This window comes from Terrapene carolina, unplaced genomic scaffold (genome assembly GCF_002925995.2).
Source record: "Terrapene carolina triunguis isolate 2854851 unplaced genomic scaffold, T_m_triunguis-2.0 Scaffold68, whole genome shotgun sequence".
NCBI lineage: Eukaryota > Metazoa > Chordata > Testudines > Emydidae > Terrapene > Terrapene triunguis.
Window position 1 is genome coordinate 78,675,718 of NW_020664419.1, and position 14,547 is coordinate 78,690,264.

The 14,547-nt window shown below is 42.8% G+C and overlaps 1 protein-coding gene and 1 non-coding gene across 2 annotated transcripts; both read left to right on the forward strand.

Annotated features, from left to right (window-relative positions):
- Positions 1 to 3,793: 3,793 nt before the first annotated feature.
- SLC25A3 (solute carrier family 25 member 3) lies at positions 3,794 to 13,685 on the forward strand. The gene is made up of 8 exons (XM_024199846.3): positions 3,794 to 3,893; positions 4,049 to 4,202; positions 8,159 to 8,283; positions 10,862 to 11,041; positions 11,195 to 11,376; positions 12,218 to 12,390; positions 13,143 to 13,253; positions 13,332 to 13,685. Exons 2-8 carry the CDS (start codon positions 4,055 to 4,057, stop codon positions 13,490 to 13,492), a joined length of 1,080 nt encoding a protein of 359 aa, XP_024055614.2. The 5' UTR covers positions 3,794 to 3,893; positions 4,049 to 4,054; the 3' UTR covers positions 13,493 to 13,685.
- Positions 11,631 to 11,873, forward strand: LOC112106538. Its single transcript, XR_002908110.1, has one exon. It is a non-coding gene; the product is annotated as a small nucleolar RNA SNORA53 (small nucleolar RNA).
- Positions 13,686 to 14,547: the final 862 nt, after the last annotated feature.

Consider the following 14,547-nt stretch of genomic DNA (forward strand, 5'->3'; position numbering starts at 1 on the left):
AATCAAATTTTAGTACATATGATTTTAGTTATTTTGGTCAACAACCAAGAAATCCTCTGAGAGGGGTGTCTTCTGAAAATCAACTTGTTTAAGGAGGAGGAAGAAGAAGAGTGAAAGGTAACAGCAGAATATGAATTTTAGCAAAGAACAGAAAATAGAAGAATCTTATTTTAAATCTTGCATTATAGCTGTTCCTGTATCCTCCTTTCCTGTATCTACATTTTGATAGAATGCCTTTGTAATAAACGAAGTTAATGCGGATACAGGCAGAAATGTTTCAAATTCACTGACCAGCCTTTCCAAATCCACACTTAAAGCAGTCAAATGGTCAGCTCAAATACCCAAAAACTCAATACCCCCTCCTGATAATGGAAGGAAAAGCTATCTGCTCCTAAAACTAAGAAATGTATGGGGTATGTATAAATAATACAAACACATGCCCCTATCTTCTCCCCACTCCCCAGGAGAAATCTGCAAGGTTTTAACTGAAGTACAAGGCTCATGTTGGAGCATACCTCTGCAAAATAGTATTTCCAGATAATGTAACAGCTAAAAATTTACACCAGTCAAAAGAAATACAGAAAACAACAACACTGTGATTCTAAGGCAATTAACATTTAATTGAATTTAAAATCAAACCAGCTGGAAGTTTTCAGAAGAAAGGTTAGCAATTATCTCTCATCCTCCTGTGACACTTGTCTGTGTACTACAACTGTTACCACTCCCGGCCACTGTGTTTATAACAGAGTTTGTACTAGGGGTGAGGTGGGATTGGGTGAGTGGTAGGACAAAATGTTAAAATGATGTTGCAGATCCAGGCTATTGCCCAAGTCTTTACAGGATTGTTATGTTGTTTCATAAGTTAAAAAAATGTTTGGTCTGTCCATATCGGCAAAACTAAACTGTGCCATAATATGTTGCTTCCAAAACAATAAAATCTGTAATGCAGAAAAAGGACTGAAAAAAATGATTCACCAACCATCGTGCATAGTTTTGTATCTGACAGAGAGCAAGAAGGGTGTCATCAAATAGTGATGTGTCATGCTGATGCATTTTGAACACAAAAGGCCATTTTTTTTGTGAGCAGCACAAATTATGTGCATGTTAAAGTAAATCAATATCAGTAGTTACCATTAACAGTTGCTCTTTCGCTGTCTCTCTTTGCAGTCTCTCATCTTTTTCCTCTTGAATTTCTGTTTCACCCTTCTCTGCCCTTTCTTTCTTATGCAATGCTCCACCTGTTATTTTTCACTCTCTCTTAGGGCTCTATTTTGCAGCCATGGAAGTCACTGATATATCTCCTATTGATTTAAGTGGGGCAGGATCAGATACTCAGTGCCCACCATTTTAAATTTTATTTGTGTATCTTTTATTCCCTTCTCTTCCCCTTTGTTTCTGCCCTCCCTGGAGAATTCCCCTAGCAAAATAAACATAACAATAAACACAACTGTACTTGTGCTCCTGCTTGGTACTTACAGTACTTGCTATTGTGCACCAGTTTGAAGGTGAGGGTTAGTTGAGGCAGAATATAATGATGCCTATAACAATTACAATATATATTTACTTTTTTTGTTTATAAAATATATAAACCATGAGAAGGTCTGCAAATTGGCTAGATCCTACACACAGAGAAAGTAAATCCCAAACAGATTTATCAGTAGAGGCAAAAAAATAATAAACATGGGAGGAAATTCTCAGTGTTTGAGTAACTTGCAGTGTACTTAGTTCACAGTAGATGAATGAATATTTCCCCTACTTTATGTAACACCACCTTCTGTTAATAGAACCAGACATTAAATTGTGCTGCAAAGCTGGTGTTCTATGGCAGCTTTAACTATGGATTTTTCAGTCTGTACAATATGTCAAGGAATCTAGCTCGGTCTCATCCATTTTTTCCTGATACTTGCATATCTTTTATTATAGGTTACATAGATTTGGTCCATATAAAGCTGGAAATATATCTCATTTAAAGCCCATGAGCTATTTTTCTGTAATCACAATAACTGTGATTTCTGTTCCAGAGCCAATCTAGAATGTTAACTCTAAAGTGCTTCCTTGTGATACAAAACCATTTTTGGCATGACCTTTTCTTAATCACCTCAGTTGGCCTCTAATATTAAACAGTTGTTTCTTATCCATAGGATATGTTCTGGACATTGGAATAAGGTCTTGTATATATGGGGAAATGTTACCAAGTTACAGACATATAGTTATACTGGTATAACCTCTCGTGTGAATACTCTTATTCCAACATAAGCGTGGCTTACCAAAAGGAGATCTGATGGAGCAAGGAGATCAGGAGGACAATCTGAAATTGTGCAGCTGCAATGCTTACAGCTTCCTGTTTACAATGGGCAGAAATAGTTGCAGAATGTATTGCTTCAGACCTGAAATGAACTAAAGACATGGGAACTGATTCTCCACTACTCGTTCCTGATGTAGTCATTTACATCTGTGCAAAAGTGAATACAAAGTGGATGTAAAATACTACCACTGGTATATGTGAGTGGAGAATTCTAATTTTACACTGATTTTTCACAGGTGCAAATGACCACACAAGGTGCAAAGCAGTGAAGAATTAGGCTCCTGGTTCTGGCACTGAACCAAATGCTTACAATTAACTCTTGTGAAATGTCTGACAGTTGTATGTGGATACAAGGTGCTGTGGATACAAAATGAAGTTGTTTCAGCTTATGGGTTTGTCTGGGTTTTTTTTGCATTGCCCTTTCCCCTTAGTGTAAACAGGGCCAGAGAGTGAAGTAATATAAATTGGACAGAAAGAAATATGAGAGGATAACAGAAACAGACAATAAAAGAAGACAGGGAAGGGGAATGTATAACAGATATTGTAACTGACCCCATTGCAGGTCATTGCTGTGAGTGTAGTAGTACACCTGTCTGTAGCTATCTGGTACCGTGATAGATTTATCACAACCTTGGAGATGAATACTGTGGTGGTCCAAATACTAGGCTCTTCAGGCTCTAGCTTTGGGGGTTCCCAAGAACACTCGCACACATCAAGTAATAGAGACATTTCTTTGCAACTTATTTCTGGCAGCCTTAGTAAACACCCTAGGCATGACTGCATTGTTACAACACAAAAGCGATGATAAACTCAACATTTCCTAACTCGGGGCTGTCCAGTCCAGAGGTATACAAGGTAGCAAGGTCCTAGGTTTTCTCCATACTCAGGATGAGGAGTTGCAAAGAGGTGACTGGATGGCCTGGCCAGACAGGGGCTTCTGTGGGGCAGACACTGGAGCTAACAATTAGGTACATTTACTGAGGTACCTGGCACGCGCCTGGGGGGGTGGGGCATTTTCAGCCTGGTTCTAAATCTGGCCCAACTACACGGATGTCACAACTTGCCAAGGCCGCAGAGATGGCCCGTTGGAGGCCGCGTCACGATGGAACCCCTTCAAACCCGGGTTAGCGGGACTGATTTAAAACCACCTGGAAAATGTCCCCCATATAGACACAGAAATGGACTGTCTAGAGCTCCGCTTCCATTGACGCCAGCAGCGTCACCCCATCAGCCCCCCCGCACTCAGCAGGCTGGGCTAGTGCCGGGGCCCCAATAGTCCGAGGAAAGTCAATGACTCGCTCTGCCCCTCCCCCTCCCCCTCCCCCTTGCACCGGACGCTTCCGCGGGGTAGTGGTATAAAGGAGTGCGCATGCGTGAGAAGACGAGGGTTGGGTTTTCGAGGACGTCAGCGTGGTGACGCCTGTCCGCTGAGCTTCTCCGCCAATCATATCGCCGCTTGTTGGCCGGCTGCCCCGCCCCCTGCGCCGGAGAAGGACAAAGTCATTGAGCAGGGTCGCTAGTCGGCCTCTGAGCGGAGCTGCCGGTGGAGCAGCGGGAACTTGAGTGGGCGCCGCCGCCATTTTAGAGGGTGAGTGTCAGCGAGCTGGGCCGAGCCGGCGCGTGCTATCCCCGGAGCGCGCGGGACGGGGCTTCTGGGTCCTGCTCGCTGTGGGCCTGCGGCCTGTGCCCCGGCGAGCGCGCGGCCCCTGCTAACTCCTGCTCCGTGTCCGCCTCTCTCCCCAGGCCGCCATGTTCTCGTCCGTCGCGCCGCTCGCCCGCCTAAATCCATTCCACGCGCCCCACTTGCAGCTGCTCCAGGACGGCGTGAGGAAGCGCCCGGATCCCGCCGAGCCGCCCAGCCCCAGGAGGAGCCTGGCGGCCGCCGCTATCGCCGAAGGTAAATGGAGCAGCTGGAAGGGAGGCCGCTGCCGCCGTCCCGCGTCCCTCCATCGTGGGGATGGGACGGGTTCTGCCCGCCGGAGCTTGGGGGGTGGGGACCGCCCTCGCCCTGCATGTCGGCCTGGTTGGGGAGGGGCCGCCTCGCGCGGGCCTCTCCGGTGATGTTTGGAGGGCAAGGAAGGGCACGGGGCGGGGGAGCCTTCCCGGCTTGTGTCGGGTCCCAGGTGCTCAGGGTCCGATTGCCCCGCCCTGCGCCCGGGTAGCTCACGGTCACCCCTAGTGCGTCACGGTCGGGGCGCCTCTGGGCCCGGCTCTATCGCTGTAACCTTGGTGCGGCCAGGCCGCAGGCCTGTGTCCCCCGCTTCTGGGAGAGCCAGAGCTGCCATCTTCTCCAGTGCGTGAGCCCCTGAAAACTGGGCTGGGGCACAGGGCAGTGTTGCTGCTGCTGCTTCACAGCCACCCAGGACAGCGCTGGTAGAGACTACACGGGCTGCTAGTCACTTATTCCTTCCTCTAGGTATTTGCCTGGCACATATCACCATAGGCTGGACCCAACATCCATGTCTTAAATTAAAGCAAGGGCATGTTACCTGTAGAAAGTAAATCTCATATGGCCCCCACCAGAGCTTTTAAAGGGAAGAGGAAGATCTTGGTAATAGAAGGAATAGATCTGACATGTATTGAAAATCCTGAATGGCTTGGATTTTTTTCTGTAATGTGAACTCCATTTGAAGGACTTACAAATAATTGTAAGTAAACTGGAAATCTGGACCACCCTTCTTGCTGAATATCCTAGCCAAATTTTCAATCTCTAATTTATGCTTTTTTTTTTTCTTTTTTAAAAAATCAATATAAAGGCATCTTTCTATACATAAAGTGCTGTGAAACTCTGCAGTGTGGCAAATGAAAAATATTTCTATCATGTCATGACCTTAATCTTGTATGTGTAACAATAGTAATTAAAAATTAGTGACACTTTTATATCAAGGAATTTTCTGGTTAATAATATCAGCACTTTTTTCTTCATTAAATCTCCATCCTCTTTACAAAGAGGTTTATATCACTATCTCCATTTTATAGACTGAGAAACTAAGTCATAGGGTAGGTCTACACTTACCTCTGGGTCCGGTGGTAAGCAATCGATCTTCTGGGATCGATTTATCGCGTCTTGTCTAGATGCGATAAATTGATCCCGGAAGTGCTCGCCATCGACGCCGGTACTCCAGCTCGGTGAGAGGAGTACGCGGCATCAACGGGGGAGCCTGCCTGCCGCGTCTGGACCCGCGGTAAGTTCAAACTAAGGTACTTTGGCTTCAGCTACGTTATTAAAGTAGCTGAAGTTGCGTACCTTAGTTCGAAGTGGGGGGGTTAGTGTGGACCAGGCTATAGAGGTGAGGTGATTTGTCCAAGGACACCTGGCAGGCCAGTGGCTGAGCTGGAAATAGAACCCAGGTCTCCTGATTTGTGGTTTGCTGCTCTAGCCTCTCAACCACACTGCCTTCCCATTAAAAACGCTGGGCTTTAGTATATAAAATGAATATGCAGTTAAGATATCTTTTCTTAAAGAAAAGATGGTCGTCTACTTCATTATTTACTTTTCTCCTTTCTTGGTTGCACAGACACTAATGTGCTGCAAAGAGACTAAGGATGCCATAGAGGGATAAATACAGGCTTTTCTTCAGTGATGAGTAACTGAGCACCTTGCATACTAATTTACATTCCAGGATGTAGAAAAGTATAATCACCACTTTATAGATATGTAATTGAGCTGCATAAGTAACAGTGGCTTTCCCAAGGCTGCAGACAGACACACTGGGAACAGAATCCATTAGTCTTGATGCTAGTCAAGTGCACCTAGCATAAGATCATCCTTTCTCTGTCAAGACTATTCTTAAGTGTGAAGTATATGACTTTTGTAGAATATGCCCTATATTAGTACTGGCTTATCAGTTCTGTCCTATTATCATTTCAGAGAGGCTTTATTTGGTTCCCGAGAAAATAACTGTTGTACTTTTGACTTTGTTCTAACCAAGACTCTGGATTATTCCTGAGAAACTGTACTTGCCTATTCTTGCAGAGGTGGTATTGGCCACAGTGTATTCTTCTGGAAAGTTGTCCTTTAAGTTATTTGCTTTATTATATTTAGGTTAGAGTAAACATTCATCTTTCTTTTGTTTGGATGCCACTTGGTACTGTCCCTGATTCTTGACTTCCAAGTAAACAGAAGAAGTGTAACACTTGTCATTGTCTCTATGCGGAATAATTTTATTGTACAGTAACAAAGGTGAAAATACTTTAAGTGTGGCTTCATGTGAAGGAAACATCCCAGAATAAGACTCTGAAAGTGTAACTTTTGGATGTAAGATTACTTTGAGTATTTCTGCCCCTGGGGCCCCTTGGAGGGCGGGGAGGGGGGAGAGGGTGTTCTTGTTGCTCCGCATGCTGCTTCTCCCTGCAAGCACTGCTCCTGCAGCTCCCATTGTCCGGGAATGGGGAACTGCGGCCAATGGGAGCTGTGGGGGCAGTCCCTGCAGAGAGGGGGCCAGAGGGGTGTGATGGCGGCTTCCGGGAGCGGTGTGGGGCTGGGGCAGGCAGGAAGCCTGCCTTAGCCCTGCTGTGCTGCCGACCAGGAGGTGCCTGAGGTAAGTGCTGCCTGGTGGGAGCCCGCCCCAGAGCTCTCTCCTGGAGTCAGCCCTCCATAACTCCTCCTGAACTCCAGCCCGGAGCCCCCTTCTGCACCTTAACTCCCTCTCAGAGCTTGCACCCCTCATCTCTTCCTGCACCCCAACCCCTTGCCCCTGGCTCAGCCCGGAACCCCCTCTCATACTCCAATCTCCGCGGCTCCAGTCCAGACCCACACTTCATCCCGCAACCCAACCCTCAGCCCACTGAAAGTGAGGGTTGGGGAGAGCAAGTGATGGGGAGGGGAGGAGGAGTGAGTGGGGCAGATCCTTGGGGAAGGGGTGGAGTAGATCCTGGGTTGCACTTAAATTCAAAAAGTGATCTTGTGCATAAAAAGGTTGGAGACCACTGAACTAGAGGTATTGTGTTTAGCCAGTGCGACTTCATGTATATGGGTTCTCTTACATATGTTTAATCATGCTTATGTAAGTGTCCTTACCAAAGCTGCGCTGATTCAACTAACCTGGTCTAACGACCAGTGCAGCGTTGTTAGGACTCTGGCCTGGTCTGCACTATTTCACTTTCTAGCTCTTCAAATGGCTTTTTTTCGATCTGTGTTAAATTTGTGCTTGAACCTAAATAAAACTCAAATGTAAAGACTGAGGTGCTCTACTAAATTAAAAACGTAAATAGTTGGCTCAATATTTCATTAAAAGGACAAACTCCCTCAGTGAAAACTTTGACAAATGAGAATGTAAATGGACACTTTCAAGTTGGCAGGCCTGGAACTCGACCTAGCTGCTCTTTCATTCGTCCAAAAAATTAGGAGTGAAGCCAGGAGCCAGTGCTGTAGTATTTGAGCAACCCATTAGCCAGCTAGTATCTCTATCAGGGAGATAGAAATCATTAAGGCAATTACTTCCAATCTAATGTGCTGGATGATTATTGGAAATGGATTTTAAACATGAAATACTAAGTGTCTTCTTCAGACTTGTACAGTTAAGTGTACAAACTTTAACACTTTTCTTTCTGATTAAACAGAGGAATATAGCTGTGCATATGGCTCAGGCAGATTCTTTCTCCTTTGTGGCCTTGGTGGGATTATTAGCTGTGGCACAACACATACAGCATTGGTTCCCCTAGACCTGGTTAAATGCAGAATTCAGGTTTGTTTTGCATGTTGAATGTGGTAAAACTCATAAAGCATGGTTATGAAGTGTGATTCATGTCTGCTAACAGAAGCTGGAGGAGTAAGTTATCCATCAAGCAAGATGTTCTCCAGCTGTGCATGGGGCTTATATAAAAGCATGGTGTCTTTATGTTTTGCTGCAGAGGAATACAGTTGTGAATATGGCTCGCTCAAGTTTTATGCTCTCTGTGGTTTTGGTGGGGTCCTAAGTTGTGGCCTGACGCACACTGCAGTCGTACCTCTGGATTTAGTGAAATGTCGTATCCAGGTTTGTATCTGAATGAAACGGACTCCAAAGCTTCTTTAACTTAATCTATTTTCATATTTAGTCCAGAGGCTGTATGTCGTGAGTTTTACAAGGGGTATAATGTAATACCTTAACACTAGTGCTAGGTAGAAAGAAGAAATAATCAAGCTTTAATGTTCTTTTTGGATTAAATGAACATCTATTGGATTAATAAAATACTTTGCATCCTTGTGATGCAGATGAACGATAGCATAGATGAATAGGGAAAACTTCTAACCACTTTGAGATTTCAGGCTTGATTTGTTTTAGCCAATTACAGTTGAGAAACATGCTTTAGAATAACTCATGGCAAAAGTTTCCCACCAATTGTCTTAAGTATCTTGTGACTAAAAACTAGTGAAACACCTCTTGGGGGGGGGGGGGGGCATAGGAATAATATGCCTGTTTCTTATCATTCTGGAAGTAGGGGGCAATTACCTTCAGAGCATCTGAGATACATGACGTGCATATGTAAGAGTTAAATGAAAATTACTACAGAGGACTTCTGTGCATGGATTCTGGATTGAGTTTTTAATTTGAGCCTTTCTTATGAACAAATGGAAAATGCATAGCAGTTGGAAGCTAATACTTATATTAAAATGATACTAAAACTTGGAATTACTTGAGTTGCAAAATCAAATTAATGCTTGCATGGTTCGCTATCAATAACAATAGGAAAAATGCATTGTAGGCCAACAGTCAAATGGTAAAACACGATTAAGTAGACTTGAAGAGACTGAACACCCATTCCATTTGAATGTTTAAATTACTTACGTGGAAATATAAGAATCTAATTATCATACATTCATCGCTTAATGGCACAACTAAGCGGCTGTTTGGCCAAAGGCTTATGTTCCAAGAGTGAGGTAGATTAAAGCACATCTCTAAACTGCTAGAAATTCACTAGCTTTCAGGTTACTGTGTGAGGTGGGCAGTATTTCTAGAGCTAGCAGACATCTAGTGGTGGTAAAACTTCTGAGACTGGGAGAAATGGATGTGAACGTTGTGCCAGTGCAACAGTTCCTGATTGCTTAAAGGAACAATCTTGATATCGTTTCATTTAGAATTGCATGTCATTTAGAGATCTCTAAACCTCCTTTAAGGCTGGAAGTTGGTGTACTTTTTTGGGAAGTTGTGATCCAATTATGAAAGATACAGTGAACTTATAATGCATTTGACTGAATGCTAGTTGCTTCAGGTGAAGGCATCATAAGCTCTTATAAATGGTTTGGGTTGAAACCACTGGAGTCAAGTAAATATTCATGTTTTACCAAATAAAACCTGCAGTTTGTTAAATGTTTTACTTAAAATAAAGTCAGCTTCCTTCTACTCTAAATAGAGGAATAGTCCTAATTTCTAAAGTATACAGGTAACTGAACACTTCTGTAACATTGTACTCTGAAACTGCCTCCATAAAACAGGCTCTAAAGAGGCATCAGGTCCTGAATTTTAAAGTAATTAAATATATATACTTGACACTTCTGAGTTATTAACTAAATGGACAGTCTATATGAAATCGAGTGTCTTTTGCTTTTTTTATTAAAGATTTGTGCTCCACTTAACCCCATAGTCATCCCTATCAGTTCTTGTGGCTTTGTGTGGCATTTCCTTCTTTCATATTGCCCTGAGTCTCAAATAAGAGAAGCTGATGTCAAGCGTTAAATGCACAAAAGCAAGAAATAGACGTCCTCTAAATCTTTATCACAATCTCATGATGTAGCAGTAGTATTAAATTGGCTTCCTTTACTATTTACAACATTAAAAAGCTAGACTAGCTCTCAGAACATTACTGGATTATTACTGAAATACCACTCAAACATATTTTCACAGTACAAAATGTACATCTTCTGCAATGTATTCCTGGTATACAGAAGTAAAAATAAGAACAGGAAATAAGACAGAGGGAAGGTAAGACCTTGATAAGTCTATAGTGAAGTGGGCAACAAGTTAGGCCCAAGATTTGTAGTTTCAAAAAAAACAACCCCCCCCCCCCCCAAGTAACTGAAAAATACTACTTCTGTTGCTGAGCAAATGGTGAGGTGAGCTTTAGGGCTCAGTCTACACTTAAATTTTATACCAGCATAGCCATGTCCAGTAAAATCACATCCTGAATTGACATTGCTATTCTGGCATAATCCTTCAAGTGTGGACATGGTTATACTGATGTAACTGCTTATTCTAGTTCAGGGAACTGGCATAAGCACAGTTATGCCCATAGAAATTTTCCACACAATCCTTCCAGTGTGGGACTGCTATCCAGCAAAATTGCTAATGTAGTCAAAGGGCCACATCTGTTGAGACTATAGATATGGGGAACAAACAGTAAAAATAATTGGGATTAGCATAACTTCTCATGTCAGTATCTGAAGACTATGAATTTCAGCTGACAGCAGCAAGCCTAATAATTGAGACTAGTTAATGACCATTAAGTTTATAAGTAAAGGTAATTTAGTGTAGAAATCTGTATCCTGGTGGTATGGGAAGAGGGTAGAAAACTTACTGCTTGTGTGTGTGAGAACCTACTGCCTGTACCATGTAGATAACTTTTCAATTTGTTTAGGTGGACCCACAAAAATACAAAAGCATCTTCAATGGATTCTCAGTTACAGTTAAAGAAGATGGCTTTCGTGGTCTGGCGAAGGGATGGGCTCCAACTTTCTTTGGATATTCTATGCAAGGGCTCTGCAAATTTGGTTTCTATGAAGTATTCAAAGTCCTGTATGGCAACCTACTAGGAGAGGTAAGCTTTAAGTTGTCTACCACATTTTTTTTTTTAAACCCAGTTTGTATGTTGTATATTTGTATAGCTAATTCACTTTACTGTATAATGGAAATACTGAGTTCAGTTTGAAAGAATACAGTATAAAAATCTTTGGTTCCATTTGGATTTCAGGAAAACTCATATTTGTGGCGTACGTCACTATACTTGGCTGCCTCTGCCAGTGCAGAGTTTTTTGCTGATATTGCTCTGGCTCCAATGGAAGCTGCAAAGGTTCGCATTCAGACACAGCCTGGATATGCTAACACTTTGAGACAAGCTGCTCCAAAAATGTTTGCAGAAGAAGGTGTATGGGCGTAAGTATCTGTATCAGTTTCTCTCTGCTGGAATATAAGAAGTTCTTGATCCGTATTAGCGAAGGAAAATAATTCTTCTGTTTAGCCTTAATAGTGGCTATAGCATTAAGTAAAATCTTTGATGCTTTCTACCTTGTCATATTGTACATAAGTAGTGAAGGGTACTTTGAAGATTCTGTATATCAAAATGGAATATCAGGAAATCATTTCATTGCTAAAACAGAGGCTGCCGACGTCAGCAAGTTAATGTAGTCAACATGCTCCTTAGATCCATCTTTGTGGATATCTCTTGTGCTGAGTTCTGCTTGTTAACTTTAGTTTCTGGTAGTTCCAGTCAACTGATATTCAGCAACTTTTTGTTGTACAGTCAAAGATGCTTGAGTCATTGGCATGTGAGAGTATTATACCTGCACATTTGCCTTTTGTGTTCTGATATCAATGGCTGTAGATCTACATGTCATTTCTCACTATCAGGACTTGGCTGGTATGCAGACATGAGTTATTAACTTGCACTTACAACAGGGAAATGACTACAAAATGTCATCACCTTAACTTTTCTCCTTCCTGTTACAGCTGCTTATCTTTCTGATAAACACTTGAGCCTGTACAATTGTTTAAATTCTCTCTCAATAGATGGCACGAACCAGAAACACACATCTTCACTTTGCAGGTCTGGCAGTTAGATTTCCTAACTGTAAAAATAAGCAAACAACTTAGATATACAGGCCGCTGAGATAGTAAATGGGAACTGCTTCAGTGCTGTCTAGTTTCTTTTCAGAGTAGAATTGCACTCCAAAGTAGGCTAGCATTTGCTACAATTCTTACTCTCTCCACTTTTAAGGTTCTACAAAGGTGTTGTTCCTTTATGGATGAGACAGATTCCATACACAATGATGAAATTTGCCTGCTTTGAACGTACAGTTGAAGCTCTTTACAAGTATGTGGTTCCCAAGCCCCGGAGTGAATGTTCCAAGCCAGAACAATTGGTTGTCACATTTACAGCTGGCTACATTGGTAAGGAAGCCTTTGAATGCTGATTCTTCCAGAAGTGTCTGAAAAGTATGAAAATTATGTCCTGGGTTTTTACTACAGTGATTCCAGAAACTATGTAATTGAAAATAGGGACTCCGATACTCTTAATGAGGTTAGGTAGGGAAAAATTACAAAACTTTCAAAGTTATGAAAAGAATGAGTAGCTAAATGAAAAATGGTCTTGGTTTTTTTGACTCTCAACTGAATTATGAAAGGCCGTGAACACTTGCACTTTACATAAGGAGCAATCATGAGATCCTTTGTGGCTCCTAAGCTGAAAGAGGTGCAGATTTTGGCAGGAGCACTAGCTTAGCACAGCAAAGGAAGACTTGCAGGAGGAAGTGATTACATAATTGACTCCCTTAAATTTGTCAGAATGAAACTCCATATCTGCACTACAGAGGAGATTCACAGGAGCAGTACGGCACTGCCCAGTTAGGGGATCAGCTTTGCAGAGACCCACTGTTGGGATAGGGTAGAGGTTATCACAAGAGGTGAGGCTTGCATATGACTGCAGTCCAGGGCTCCTAAGCCACGCAAGAGCAGACTCGGCTCTGGCAGGATTTAAGAGCTATGGCAGCCACCTTCTCCCTGCTACATGGCTACTAACTTGCACAGAAATGTGGCCCTATTTCTTCCTTTGCTGTTTCCCTTAACAGCAGTTATGTGCTAATGGAAGTTCCTTTGATGGTACTATAGCAACACTAAATACTGTATTGATAAATTTCTTTCAGCTGGTGTTTTCTGTGCCATTGTTTCTCATCCTGCTGACTCTGTGGTGTCTGTGCTGAACAAGGAAAAGGGCAGTTCGGCTTCACAGGTTCTAGTGAGGCTTGGATTCAAAGGTAAGCACTTAAAACTCCTGTCCACGTTAATATATAATAATCTTTCCCAGTTGCTAATGCTTGTGCTTCGCTCAACAGGGGTATGGAAGGGTCTGTTTGCCCGTATTATTATGATTGGTACGCTGACTGCACTACAGTGGTTCATCTACGATTCTGTCAAGGTTTATTTCAGACTTCCTCGTCCACCTCCACCTGAAATGCCAGAATCCCTAAAGAAGAAGCTTGCTCTAACTGAATAGACAAATCATGGACTGACTTTTCTGGTTGACCAGCATTAATGAGAAACTTCGCTCATTGAACTTTTATATATTTGATCATGTAGGAGACTAAAATTCTGTATCTGATACAATTATTGGTTGTGCCCTTATCCCAAGTGAGGGTTCAAAAACTTCTGTTGTCACTATCTGTTTAAATAAATGGGAACTAGAGTCATTAGTGTGTGTCATTTGATATCCTACATGTAAATTTAAAACTTTGCAAGAGTAAATACTGTACCTTGAATCTTAAGTGAGCCAAAAGTTTAGAAGCTCTTGAAATGCAAGAACTGGCATCTCATAAAGGTCTCTAAGAAAGTCTTTCTCAGATCTTGAGGGGAAATGGTAAGCATCATGTCCCTAGCTATGTCTGAAGAGCACAAATGCAGTTATAGAGATACAAAGGTGGCATAAACTTGAATTTTGCATTCTATTGATCTGGGGGCTGCTGACTGTGGGACAGTATCTTGGAATCAGTTTATAATAATCTGAAGGAAGACACCATAGCTTTGAGCAGCCAGCAGTCCTGACTGAAATGGCAGCTGGGGAAGTGCAGCATAGAGGCACCCTATGGCAATGAAGAGGTGGCATCAGCCCCTTATCTAGTAGGTCTTTTTCACTTATCAGTCCAGATAACTTCTGCTGGCTTGTTGACCAGATTTTGCTTTTGGTGTGGCGCATAATCCATATGATGCGTGGACTCTGTATGACAGCCACCTATTTCTGTGATTCCCAACTTTAGTAAGGAGCATTTTTCTTTCTTTCAACCCACCCAGGTGCAAATTCATAGGGGGAGGAGGTGAAGGGGGTCTCAGTCATAGGCCAGTGTCCTTCTCCTTTGCTGTTGCTGCCACTGCCTCGTCACCCCACTAAAGATGCATCAACCACCCACAGTAGCACCCTCTGCTCCAGCACTTGCAACTCTCATCCCATCTTGGAGAAGAGGGGAGAACCCAGGGTGGCGGTGGAGGGGTTCTCCCCTCCACTCTTCTTGTGTACTGTCTAGAGGGGAGCAATTCTCTCCCCCTTTTGTTGCTAGC